The sequence below is a fragment of the Entelurus aequoreus genome, linkage group LG15 (assembly GCF_033978785.1).
Source record: "Entelurus aequoreus isolate RoL-2023_Sb linkage group LG15, RoL_Eaeq_v1.1, whole genome shotgun sequence".
NCBI classification, from domain to species: Eukaryota; Metazoa; Chordata; class Actinopteri; order Syngnathiformes; family Syngnathidae; genus Entelurus; species Entelurus aequoreus.
This window is the reverse complement of record NC_084745.1, coordinates 39,429,870-39,443,429: the sequence shown is the minus strand read 5'-3', so window position 1 is coordinate 39,443,429 and position 13,560 is coordinate 39,429,870. Positions and strand designations below refer to the sequence as shown.

The 13,560-nt window shown below is 40.6% G+C and overlaps 1 protein-coding gene across 2 annotated transcripts in view; it reads left to right on the top strand.

Moving 5' to 3' along the window:
* The window catches only part of LOC133630148 (kinesin-1 heavy chain-like), a 92,085-nt gene that overhangs the window by 35,458 nt on the left and 43,067 nt on the right, over positions 1–13,560 (top strand). For both annotated transcript variants that reach the window (XM_062021506.1, XM_062021507.1), the window contains 5 exons: positions 4,600–4,687; positions 5,699–5,823; positions 7,571–7,675; positions 11,895–12,040; positions 12,207–12,355. In XM_062021506.1, the coding sequence (XP_061877490.1) occupies positions 4,600–4,687; positions 5,699–5,823; positions 7,571–7,675; positions 11,895–12,040; positions 12,207–12,355 (613 nt within the window). The remainder of the gene's footprint in view (positions 1–4,599; positions 4,688–5,698; positions 5,824–7,570; positions 7,676–11,894; positions 12,041–12,206; positions 12,356–13,560) is intronic.

Below are 13,560 nucleotides of genomic sequence, written 5' to 3'. Positions count from 1 at the left end.
TGACTGGGTTCTTGGGTTTTGCTTCTCCGGAAGGCAAAGGAAAATTGGCGCGGGCAAGGCGTGAATTTAAATACATGATTTATTGTTTAACACTAATAAACTACAACAAAAAGGAAGCAAACAAATGGCGCGCACAAAGGCGGAAATACAACTTGACTAAGAAACAAAAGACATGCACGTGGGCACAAAAACTATGAACAAAGAAACAACAACACTAACTGTGGTCTTAATAAACAAAACTTACTTGGCATGAAAAAACATGAAAAAGAGCAGCATGGATCATCAGAGTGTGAATGTGTGAGGACGCCAGGACGAACAACAGAAACAGACAGATTTAAATAGTGACGTGATCAGTGAAAACAGGTGCGTGACTCAAAACGTGAAACAGGTGCGTGACAAGACAGGTGAAAACTAATGGGTGACCATGGAAACCAAACCAAACAAGGAAGTGCAACCAGGAACTAAAAAGAGAGCCCAAAACCCAAGCAAAACAAAAACATGATTAACACAGACATGACACAATTAAGGCTTGTATTCATGTGACTATATACAGTATTTGTATATTGTACTTATGTACTGTATTTTTGTGCCAAAGAAAAGCGGGTAATGTGGGTAAAAGATTGTTGATAATATATTGTAATAAAACCGGTAAATTTCTCTTTGTATATAATTATTATGATGATAAGAAAGCTAGTTATTTGGTTTATTCAATAAGGGGTGGGAGTAAATAGGTTTCACTTCTTCCCACTTTTGGAAAAACCCCAACCATTATGTATTGTTTTAATTTTTTATGTGTTTTCATTGGGAAATATTTGTTTCTATTTCTCTACCTTATTGGAATGTTATCTAGAATATTTCCTTTTTTCATAATTTTTTCTTTCGCTTTGTTTTGAACATGTCCAAAATAAACTACTACTACTACTACTAAGTTGTACAACATGTAAAGTACAGAATATCAGAAAAATGTATTCATGAAGAAAAAAATATATCACCGAACCTTTTTGACAATCAAAGCATGATCGTAACAATCCACATTTTGTGTTTTTAATGTGTGAAACTGCTATTTAAACATGGAAGTGTAGCTCCTCTCCTTTAGCAAGACACCAACGCACTGCAAGTATTTTTTGTATTCTCTTTAATAACGTGTTTATATCCATCCATACTAATTACACAATAAAACATGCACACACTTAATTCCTGTTCATTGCAAAATAAGCTTCAAAATATAAGCATGGCAGTGGATTTTACACACATTTTGATTATTATTGAAACATAAATGTGTGTAATAAAGTAACTTGTCATTGTAGTCAAAACATACAAGCAAATTATTACAGCAGCTCTAAAAAATACAAATATAAGATAAGATGAAATGACAATAATTATTTTTAAAAAAATATGCACAAAAGGAAGAAAATCATGTCAACAAACTAAAATCCTTCATTGTCATACAGTCTTATATTACTATGTAAAATAGTAATGGGTAGTTTCAGTTCCAGTTATATACTGTATATTCCGGTTCTATTGTATATCATTGTCCTATAAGGATTTCCATGCGTTCTGTCAAGATCAATGTTAACACTCTTCACCATGATACAAATGCTTGCAAGATTTGGTAAGTTTCTGTTAAAACCTCAAAAATGTGATATAGTTACTAAAATAGTAATACTATCAGAACCAATATATCTTTTTTAAATGTCACTTCTATCACCAAGCTGAGATGTAGGCTATGCATTTATTAGAGCTGTCAAATTATTATTTTTTTTACATCAGATTAATCACATTTTGGAATTTGGATTAATCCTGGTTAATCACAGGTGATTACTAACTTGCATAATTGAAATTATCTTAAGAAAGGACCCCAATATTTATATACAAATGCAATGTTTTTGTCAGAACATTGTACTTGAATGCACATCCTTTATTACAGTGGTCCCCAACCACCGCGGCCGCACAAGAAATATAATTTTTTTTTTTTTAATTTTTTTTTTTTTTTTAAATTAAATGACATAAAAAACACATTATATACATTATACATCAATATAAATCAATACAGTCTGCAGGGATACAGTCCGTAAGCACACATGATTGTATTTCTTTATGACAAAAAATAAAAATTAAAAATACAATTTTTTTTTACTAAACCACCCCCCCTCGGTCCGTGGGACACATTTTCAAGCATTGACCGGTCCGCAAGTACAAAAAAGTTGGGGACCACTGCTTTATTAGCACAAAACTTGGTAATAATTTTATCTAAAGTTCTTTCAGGCTGTATTTTGGAGTGAAATTTGCCAGCAAGCACACCGGTCGTAGTCTCCTCACTCATTTGTGTACTGACGTATGCATTGATCTGATAACTGAGGGACAGCGGCTAAGTTAAAAGAGCTTATGCGGTCAAAATAAAGTGTGTGATTAATCTAAGTGTGTACATGAATAATGTGATAATTTTTTGTGATTAATCACATGAGTTAATTTTGACTGCCCTAATATTTATGTTTCATATATTGACCTACAGTTCATGGATATTAGTATTAAAGGCCTACTGAAATGAATTTTTTTTATTTAAACGGGGATAGCAGATCTATTCTATGTGTCATACTTGATCATTTCGCGATATTGCCATATTTTTGCTGAAAGGATTTAGTATAGAACAACGACGATAAAGATTGCAACTTTTGGTATCTGATAAAAAAAAGGCTTGCACCTACCGGAAGTAGCGTGACGTAGTCAGTTGAACATATACGCAAAGTTCCCTATTGTTTACAATGATGGCCGCATGAAGTGAGAGAGATTCGGACCGAGAAAGCGACAATTTCCCCATTAATTTGAGCGAGGATGAAAGATTTGTGGATGAGTAAAGTGCAAGTGAAGGACTAGTGGGGAGTTGAAGCTATTCAGATAGGGAAGATGCTGTGAGAGCCGGGGGTGACCTGATATTCAGCTGGGAATGACTACAACAGTAAATAAACACAAGACATATATATACTCTATTAGCCACAACACAACCAGGCTTATATTTAATATGCCACAAATTAATCCTGCATAAAAACACCTGCGTGTTTGTTATGCTAGCTCCTAGCTCCTCTGCTAGCTCCTAGCTCCATAGAACACGCCAATACAATTCAAACACCTGATCAACACACACAATCACTCAGCCCAAAAGACCGTTTACCTAACCCAAGGTTCATAAAGCTTATATATTTTTAAAAAGTTACGTACGTGACGCGCACATACGGTCAAGTTATCGAATGTTTAGCAGCCAAGGCTGCATACTCACGGTACCTGATATTCAGCTGGGAATGACTACAACAGTAAATAAACACAAGACATATATATACTCTATTAGCCACAACACAACCAGGCTTATATTTAATATGCCACAAATTAATCCTGCATAATAACACCTGCGTGTTTGTTATGCTAGCTCCTAGCTCCTCTGCTAGCTCCTAGCTCCATAGAACACGCCAATACAATTCAAACACCCGATCAACACACACAATCACTCAGCCCAAAAGACCGTTCACCTAACCCAAGGTTCATAAAGCTTATATATTTTTAAAAAGTTACGTACGTGACGCGCACGTACGGTACGGTACGTGTTATGCTAGCTCCTAGCTCCTCTGCTAGCTCCTAGCTCCATAGAACACGCCAATACAATTCAAACACATGATCAACACACACAATCACTCAGCCCAAAAGACCGTTCACCTAACCCAAGGTTCATAAAGCTTATATATTTTAAAAAAGTTACGTACATACGCAAAAAAAAGCCAAAGCTGCATACTCACAGTAGCACGTCTGCGTCTTTGTCATCCAAATCAAAGTAATCCTGGTAAGAGTCTGTGTTGTCCCAGTTCTCTACAGGCGTCTGTGTATCCAAATCAAAAGTCCTCCTGGTTAGAGTCTCTGTTATCCGAGTTCTTCCATCTTGACTGCATCTTTCGGGAATGTAAACAAAGAAGCGCCGGCTGTGTACTGTTGTGGCTGACTACGTTCGAAAAATACGTCCATTTCGCACCGACAACTTTCTTCTTTGCTTGCTCGGCTTCCTTCTCCATAATGCAATGAACATGATTGAAACAGATTCACGAACACAGATGTCCAGAATACTGTGGAATTATGAAATGAAAACAGAGCTTTTTCGTATCGGCTTCAATGTGGAAGGCATACCCGTGTTCGCCGGGCTACGTCACACGCATACGTCACACGCAGAGGCGTTTCGAACCGGAAGTTTAGCGGCAAATTTAAAATGTCACTTTATAAGTTAACCCGGCCGTATTGGCATGTGTTATAATGTTAAGATTTCATCATTGATATATAAACTATCAGACTGCGTGGTCGGTAGTAGTGGGTTTCAGTAGGCCTTTAAGATTATATAATAGTGGTTTCCACACTTGCTGTGTTTCTCACCTCAGTTAATAAGGTTTGGACATTGATGGAGAGAATGATACTGAGAAAAACATGTAATCCTCTTTTAGTGTTCCCAATTAAGAGAGTCCACCAGACACAATATGGTTGGTCTTGGTTCCCAGTGCTGATAAATGCTTGTCTGTGCTAAGAGTGTCCCTGAACACGCTTGTGTGCCTTGTGATGTTCCCTCAGGGGTGTACTGAGCGCTTCGTGTGCAGTCCTGATGAGGTCATGGAAGCCATCGATGAAGGCAAAAACAGCAGAATTGTGGCCGTCACAAGTGAGTCTGTGTGCCGAGTGCAGTGTCGCTGCCTCACATGGGTTCAGCCTCTCCGAGTCTCCTGACTGCAGTCACTGGAAGTACACTTCCAGTCATGTGCTAGTTCTATTTAAAGTCAGCATAAATCATATCGATTAGCAGTTTTCATGTGTAATATTCATCATGCTGACATGACATTTTTTACTGTCTTCAGTAAAATGCATTTCAATGGAAGTAGGAACAACACAGCAACAGTCCTAGCGACACCTTGTTTCAAGATGTTGCCTCTTCAGAATCTCATTTCTGGAGGGCATTTCCTCAACAATTCCAGCGGTTGTATTTTTTTTTAGTGATACAGTTGCAAGAAAAAAGGAAAGTTAAAATTATGAAATTAAAGTAAATCAAAATAAACATGTCTGCCTCAGAACAAGGTGGTTCAAAATTTTAATCTCAGTTTAACTGAGTGGAGTTTCTATGTTCTCTCTGTTCTTGCATGCCTTAACTCCAAGTACAGGTCTCTTTTCCTCATGCCTGACACTGGAAATCATCTATAGCTGTGAATATGAGTGTGAATATGAATGTATATGCTCCCTGTAATAATTAAGACAGCTGGGATAGGCTCCAGCTTACCTGTAACCCAAAAAGGACAAAGGCTAGAAAATTAATGAATAGCAAATTAAAGTGCAGCATTTGATTTGTTGCTCAAATACTTAATGTTTGCCAGTCTGATCATTCATTAAATAATGAATAGAAGCAGAAAATGTATTTTTGACAAACTGTTAACTATATTACAAAGAAACATTTAACTGTTTGAGTTCCACAAAACATTGTGGGGTGTACAAGTACAGTTTGTGAAATATATAGGTACAGTATAATAAAAGATAATAAAATATGATACAATTTTATTAGGGAACTAGAATCACAATAGCTCTCATCATGAAGGAAGTATCTGCTTCTCACAAACATTGTTTGTCACAGTGTGACTTTGTTTCATTGTTTACACTATTCAGTCAGTCATTATTCCGCTTTCAGACATGAACGAGCACAGTTCCAGGAGTCACAGCATCTTCCAATTCAGCATAAAGCAGGAAAACTCTCAGACAGAACAGAAACTCACCAGCAAACTTTGCCTTGTTGATCTGGCTGGCAGTGAAAAAGTAGGACTCTCTCTTCAATTCTTTTGTGTGATTGTGTGTGTTACCATACCTGTCAACATTTGTATTTCACAAAATGGGAGATTTCCCAGGAAATTGGGTAAAAATAAGGGATTTTCATTTCCAACACAAATCGCTGTTAAATCAATTAAAAAGTAAAAAATACTTCCTTGCTACACTGTATTTGGACTTATTGTATGCCCACAAGACACTGTCTTTAACCATTCTACCAGTTATCTAGTTTATTGTAAGGCTTTCTTGTGAGAAACTCTGTATAATTGCATAAACTGAATTAAAAACAATTCTGGGCTCTTTCACAGCACTTATAGAGAAATGTTTCAAGCTGATTCATATAATTTCTCCCTCGATGTTCTGAGAGTATGAGGAACTGCTGCCTGCTCTTCTTTAGTTAAATATAATAAATGTCCTATCTAAGATAAGTGTTTTTCCATCATCTTTATGTCCAGTCAACTCTTGCGTTGTTAATTTGATTGAATTACATAACATGCAACTCTCCACTCTACATGACCCCCCCATATGTTGCCAAGGCTTTTTTTTGTCCTGTCCAGCTACTCAGGCAAATCATATTGTTAATGTAGATGCCCATATTTGCTGTACATATTTACTTTACAAAAGAGAAGTGAGGGATACCTCTCTTGTTGCTTTATTTGTATTTGACTTTATTAAATGGATTTATATTAATGTTTGGCTCAGCCAGACCGGAGCAGGAGGGGATAGAAAGAGGGGAAAAAGAAAGACAGAGGGGGAAATTGCGGGTATAAGACAGAGAGACAACAACAACAACAACAACAGAAAAGAATCAGCAAATACGATTTGTACAAATATGATACGAAAAGTGATAGCAAAGAAGCAGTTAGTGAAACAAAATATGAATAACACAAAAATGTCAATGAACATTATTGCACTACAAATGGAGCAATACAAATACTAATAGAAATAGCACTAGTGATAATGAATAATAACAATAATTACCTCTATTATTAACAATACAATTGTTTCAAATGCAACAATACATATGTAATATAACTTGAATTACAAAATAAAGCAGATAAATAGAGGGGGAGAAAGAGAAGCGAACTGTATTAACCTTGTAGATTGTTATAGTAACAATAGGTTAAGCTTTGTCAGTGTGCCGTGTTTTACCCAGTTTCCCCTCGGGGAACAACGTTGATACAGTATATGTTTGATGAAACGTGATTATATGCATGACTGTATGTATGCATATGTGCTTGTACCTGTATACTGTATGTACAGTATGTGTATATATGTATGTTTGTACAGTAAAGGTGCGTGTGGATGTATGTACCGTGAGTGTGTAGGTATGTACTGTATTTGTGTATGTATGTGGGAGCGTAGGTACCTATGTATGTGGGTAAGTACCAATGTGTGCGCGTATGTATGTTTTTATGAATTAATATACATACTGTATGTTTGTATATATGTATGAATGTGTGTATGTGAGAATGTATGTGAATTTGTATGTACAATATATTTGTCTCCCAGTGTGCGCGGGAGCCAAAATATGGCCCCAGCCGAGGCTTTTTAAGGGAACCCGATTGCTGCAGTAGCAGCAATAATGATAAGACCAAAATCTGGGGCGGTAAACGGGATCGGGAAGCCTCTGAGAAAGAAAGACAAAAAATGTGATTTCATTGGAAAAACAGGAGGTTTGGTGTGTGTGCGTGTGTGCATGCGTGTGAATGCTAACGTGTGGTTGTCCCATTGCAAGGTGGGTAAAACTGGAGCAGAAGGTACAGTTCTGGATGAAGCCAAGATGATCAATAAGTCTCTGTCTTCACTTGGAAATGTTATTTCTGCATTGGCCGAGGGCTCAGTAAGTAATTCATACATACACACAAACAATTAATAAATAAATATGATGTAAATTCAAAATTATTTTTTGTGATGTTATTTTCTTTTACTTAATGAGCTTGCTGGATATCATTCATCATCTAGAATTTTCTTTTGTCCTTTTTTTTACGCACAAGAATATATTTCCTGCTGAAAGTGTGTCATGTATTTCACTTGATGCATTAGTTTTATTCTTTCTGTATAAAATGTCAGCTGTCCTTCCAGTACCTTCCATTAAAAACAGCAGGAATTAGACAATTGGAAAAAAAAATGTTTTAAAACAAGACTGTTATGAGTCTAATAATGATTATAATAATGATGATTAAAAAAATGATTTCTTTAAAAATCAAGGACATGCTCTCTGCAAAAAAAAATTTGCGCACGCATGTACAGTATGTGTAATAAAATCTTGTTTGAAACAAAACAGAATATCATATAACTTTCTGTGCTGCTCCATACTGAACTATATATATATATATATATATATATATATATATATATATATATATATATATATATATATATATATATATATATATATATATATATATATATATATATATATATATAGACCAATACTGATAATTTCCTGCTTTTCAAGACCGATTTAGACACCAAAAATAATAAGTGTAGGTTGTGAAAGAGTCAAACAACTATGGATTTAACAAGGTGTATATGTAGATTTGTGCTGACAAAATTCAGTTTCTTTAATTATGATAAAGTGCTGGTTGTCTTGTGCCATCATTGTCATTATGAAATCACTGATTGTTTTGATCGTCGGGTCGTTTCTGGCAAACTTTTTGCACTTGGTGATACAAACAAGCCCCTGGCCTTTCTTTCCAGTTTCTTTGGCAGCAGGCGTCTTCTTAGGTTTTCAAAACTCTGTTATAGCAATGCTGGTGTTGTAGGTGGCTGATAATGTTTGATGTCTTGATGCATGTAATTTTGTTCAACTCCTCGTAGGATGTTTGCAGAACATTTAGTGCAAATAGCACAACAATCTGTTCCTATAAAACAGTGAAGAATCAACGCTATGTTTGTTTTCAATGAGCTCAGGGGAAGTTTACAACCTCCTAAAAGGTTGGAGAAAAGGAGCGCTTAATTTAATTTGCTCCCTCTGCTCCTATAGCACAATACAGGTATTTTTGTTACGGTACAGGGGGGAAGAAGACGGCACAGAATGCAGCGACGTAGTTTAGCTGTATTTATTTCTATACAATATTATGAAGTGTGAAAGCGAATCCACCGGGGACGAGTCTGGTGGCAAGTAGAACGCCGCTGCAGCAGGCGAGGTGTGCGACCATGGAACGGCCACCTCCTTTGCTTTCGGGAAGACGGACGCAAGCGGCGCCAGAACCACAGCAGCCTAAAGGTTCTACGCCTGCGTCCTGGGCGTCGCTGCTGTTGGCGCAAAAAGCGTCCATCCGCTGGCCACAGGGGTCGCCGTGTGCAGAGGCGACGATGCTGGAGACGAGGAGGATGGCGGCGCCGTGGAAAGTCCAGCCCGAGACGAGGAGGACGATGTCGTCAGAACCAGAGACGAGGAGGACAATGTCGTCGGAGTCAGAGAAAAGGAGGACGATGTTGTCGGAGCCAAAGATGAAGCAGCAGGCTGAGGAGCTTGCCGAGGTGCTGAAGCATGAGCTGGCCGTGGTGCTGGCACGAGGACCAGTCTGGGTGCTGTTACGGGAACCAGTCCGGGTGCTGGTACGGGGACCTGTCTGGGTGCTGGTACGGGGACTAGTCTGGGTGCTGCTACAGGGACCAGCCTTGGAGCGGGTGCTGGTACGGGGACCACCCTTGGAGCGGGTGCTGATACGAGGACCAGCCTTGGAGCGGGTGCTGGTACGGGGACCAGCCTAGGAGCGGGTGCTGGAATGGGGGCCAGCCTTGGAGCAGGTGGTGGTGGTCTGGCTGGCTGGAGGTTGCAGAATGGCTTGCCGAAGACTAGGTGGTGGTGGTCTGGCTGGAGGTTGCGGCTTGGCCTGCCAAAGACTAGGTGGTGGTGGTCCAGCAGGGGACCGTAACATAACACAACATAAACACAACATAAACACAACAGAACAAATACCCAGAACCCTTTGCAGCATTAACTCTTCCGGGACGCTACAAAATACACCCCCGCTACCACCAACCCCCCCCCCCCCCCCCCCCCCACACACACACATACACACACACACACACACACCTTGTAGCGTCCCGGAAGAGCTGCAAAGGGTTCTGGGTATTTGTTCTGTTGTGTTTATGTTGTGTTACGGTGCGGATGTTCTCCCGAAATGTGTTTGTCATTCTTGTTTGGTGTGGGTTCACAGTGTGGCGTGTATTTCTAACAGTGTTAAAGTTGTTTATACGGCAACCCTCAGTGTAACCTGAATCGCTGTTGATCAAGTATGCGTTGCATTCACTTGTGTGTGCGTGCAGAAGCCGCACATTATATGTGACTGGGCCAGCACTCGTTGGACTGGATGAAAAGCGGACGTGACGATCTTCGGGAGGGGCACTGAAATTTGGGAGTCTCCCAGGAGGGTTGGCAAGTATGAGAATTAGCGGTGTTACCGCGGCACCGCCGCTGTATATAATCGGCGGGCCAGCTCTAGTGTTAATTTGATATCGCCTCAAGGGCCAAATTTGGCCCGCGGGCCAGAGTTTGACACCCATGATTTAAACAGTCCATCTCTCATTCCACCATGAGATTGTTGAGGAGGGCCAGAAAAAAATTCCAGAGCGGTGGGTAGAGCCAATGTCACTGGGGGCGTAGCTAGAGTCACTGGGGGCAGAGCTTGAATCACTGGAAGTGGGGCTTGACTCACTGGAGGCGGGGCTTGAACTACTGGGGGCAGATCTTGAATCACTGGGGGAGGAGCTTGAATCACTAGAGGCGGAACGTGAGTCACTGGAGGCGGAGCGTCCCGGCAGCTAGTCGAAGCCCTTCTAGGAGGTCTTCGTCCTTTCCGACGCGACCAGCACGGTGATGCGGCGATGTCCCCGGGCCAGACGTAGTCGATGGGGACCAGCGAACCCTCGGGGCCCCACATCATACCTTCCAGCTCTTCGGGCGAATAGCTGAGGGTCTCCGCTATCATCGCGTCCTAAGCACTCCACGTCCCGGGATCATTGTTCCATGCCTCCAAATCTTCGGCCGCGTGGTATGCTTCATCCTCCTCGTCTTCTGAGAAATACCACGATGGCAGTGAATCAGCCTTCAATTGATCAAAAATTCTCCTTTTTTCCTGGTCGGAGAGAGACACTCTGCCAGGTTGGGGCAATTCACAGCGTCGAGGACGCATGGTCGACAGATAGGGAACCGTGGGGGGTCGAGAAAAAGGCGGGACTAAGGTTACTGTGCTGTCTGGTACAGTACAGGGCGGAAGAAGACGGCACAGAATGCAGGGACGTAGTTTAGCTCTATTTATTTCTATACAATATTATGAAGTGTGAAAACTAATCCAAAATGTGTATGATGTGACTATGTGTAGCGATTAACTGAGTGTTACCAGGAGTGTTGAGCGAGAGGCGGAAGTCCAAGGGTGCAAGGTAAGCTCGGAGATCCAGAGACAGGCAAGAGGTCTGGGGCAAGAGCGAGGCGTCAAAGTCTGTGTCCAGGCGGGAGGTCGAGATCCAAAGAGGCAGCCAGGGGAACCAGAGGGAATACGGGGAGACACACAGCTCGTGACGAGGAAACGGGGGAATGCTGCTGGCTGGCGACAAGGGACACGAGACAAATCAACACGGAGGGGGAAAAACACACAGAGCGAGAGAGAGTGTGTGCATAGAGCTAGATAAGTCGGCTTACTGCACGGGAACAGGTCGCTGCTTTCTGCCCCGGAACACAGGTTTACTCCGGCTTAAGAAGCCCAGGGAATTCATCAGCGACAGGTGTGTTGAGTGCTGACTGATTGCAGATTGAATGCAGCCACCTGCTGCAGCAGGAGTGGCGTGCGCAGGAGTGCGCTTGGAGGAGCGCTCAGCGCAGCGCACAGATGAATGCGCACTGGAGTGCGCCCGGGCCGTGACAACTGTTGTGTTATTGGAGCGTTTTTAGTTTTTTTCTGTTATCTAACCTATTTTTAATGGTATCAGATTTATCAGTATAATGTCATAATTCCTCATAGTTATCATGCACCCTTAATTTCAGCCCTAGTAATTATTGCATTATTTCTTATTAATTATGAATGTAAAGACATGTTTTGTGTCTGTGTCAGACATATGTGCCTTACAGAGACAGTAAGATGACCAGGATCCTGCAGGATTCCTTAGGAGGGAACTGTCGGACCACCATGGTCATCTGCTGTTCCCCTTCCTCCTTTAACGATGCAGAGACCAGGTCCACACTATTGTTTGGACAAAGGTACTCACCACGTCTTTTTTTATATCAAATTCAATAATAATGTACTTTTTCTCTGCTTTTAACTGTTTTCTTTTGTTAAAAACAATAAAATCTTTAATATTATGATGATATGTTCTGTAAAGTATTTTTATACATTCAATATTTTGTCACGGCTTTCTGTGACCAGGGCCAAGACGGTGAAGAACTCGGTGTGTGTGAACATGGAGCTTACAGCAGAGCAGTGGAAAAACAAATATGAAAAGGAGAAGGAGAAGAACAAGACGCTGAGAGGCACTGTGACCTGGTTGGAAACTGAACTCAATCGCTGGAGGAGTGGTAAGATCATCTCACCTTTTTCTGTCCTGCAAGCCTTTGGCCAAACACAATAATCGCACATCATTAAAAAGTAAATCGTTACAATCCAGTAAATCCAGGTGACGCCTCAGACAGGTAACATTTACAGATTGTACACAAAAAATTTTTTTAAAAATTTTAAACATCAAGAAACATCAGTCAGACTTGTGTAGACCTTCTTTTGTCCACATTAGCTGGCTTACCGTTTTCTCTCCCTCAGCAAACAAAAATGGCCTTTAATGCTTTGAGTGATTGTTTTTTTTCCACAAATAGGAAGCTGGTGTCATATTTCATCACCTGACACAGGAAATAATGTCTATTATTGTGGTTCATAAGTCAGGTTTTACTTGACCGATTTACATCATTTAAATACTATTTGTAATGTTTACAGCTGAAACCTTTATTGTGAAAGTCTGTTCCTTACTGCTGTAACAGGATGTATGGCACTTCACTAACCGGAAGTGGAGGATATGCCGGTGTTCGACCGAGAGGTAAACTAAATAAAGAGCTCCCGGGCCAAACTGAGAACTAAGAAGTTTCTACGTCCAGTTATTATTAAGATTAGTCTATAATACTTCTCGTGTGTAGCTAATCACAACATGGTGTCAGAGTGAAAGTAATAAGACGACGGACCCGCGAGAAAAAAGTAAATTCGTCGAGAAAAAAAAAAAAAAAAGGCGGGGAAGAAGTCAACAATGGAAGCGTTTGGCGTACCTACCCCGAAGATGGACTGGGATTCATCTAACCTACCAGATGCGTGGTGGAGATTCAAGCAACATGCAGAACTCATGTTCACAGGACCGCTCAAACAGAGAGCAGAAGAGGAAAAATGCAGCTTTCTTCTGCTGTGGATCGGCGACAAAGGACGGGACATCAGCAACACGTGGACACTGACTGAAGATGAAGCTAAGTTGCTAAAAACATATTACAACAGATTCTCAGAATACCTCACCCCGAAAGCAAACCCTATATTTGCAAGATATGAATTCCAGGAGAAGACGCAAGGAAACTGTGAGTCATTTGAGCACTTTGTGACAGATCTCAAGCTACTAGTTAAAGACTGTAACTACACAGACAGCGACGAGATGGTCAGGGACCGTATTATTTTCGCTACCAACTCACCCAGAGTGCGCGAAAAACTACTCAGCCAGGGGCCGGAGCTCACGCTCGAAAAAACGATCGATATA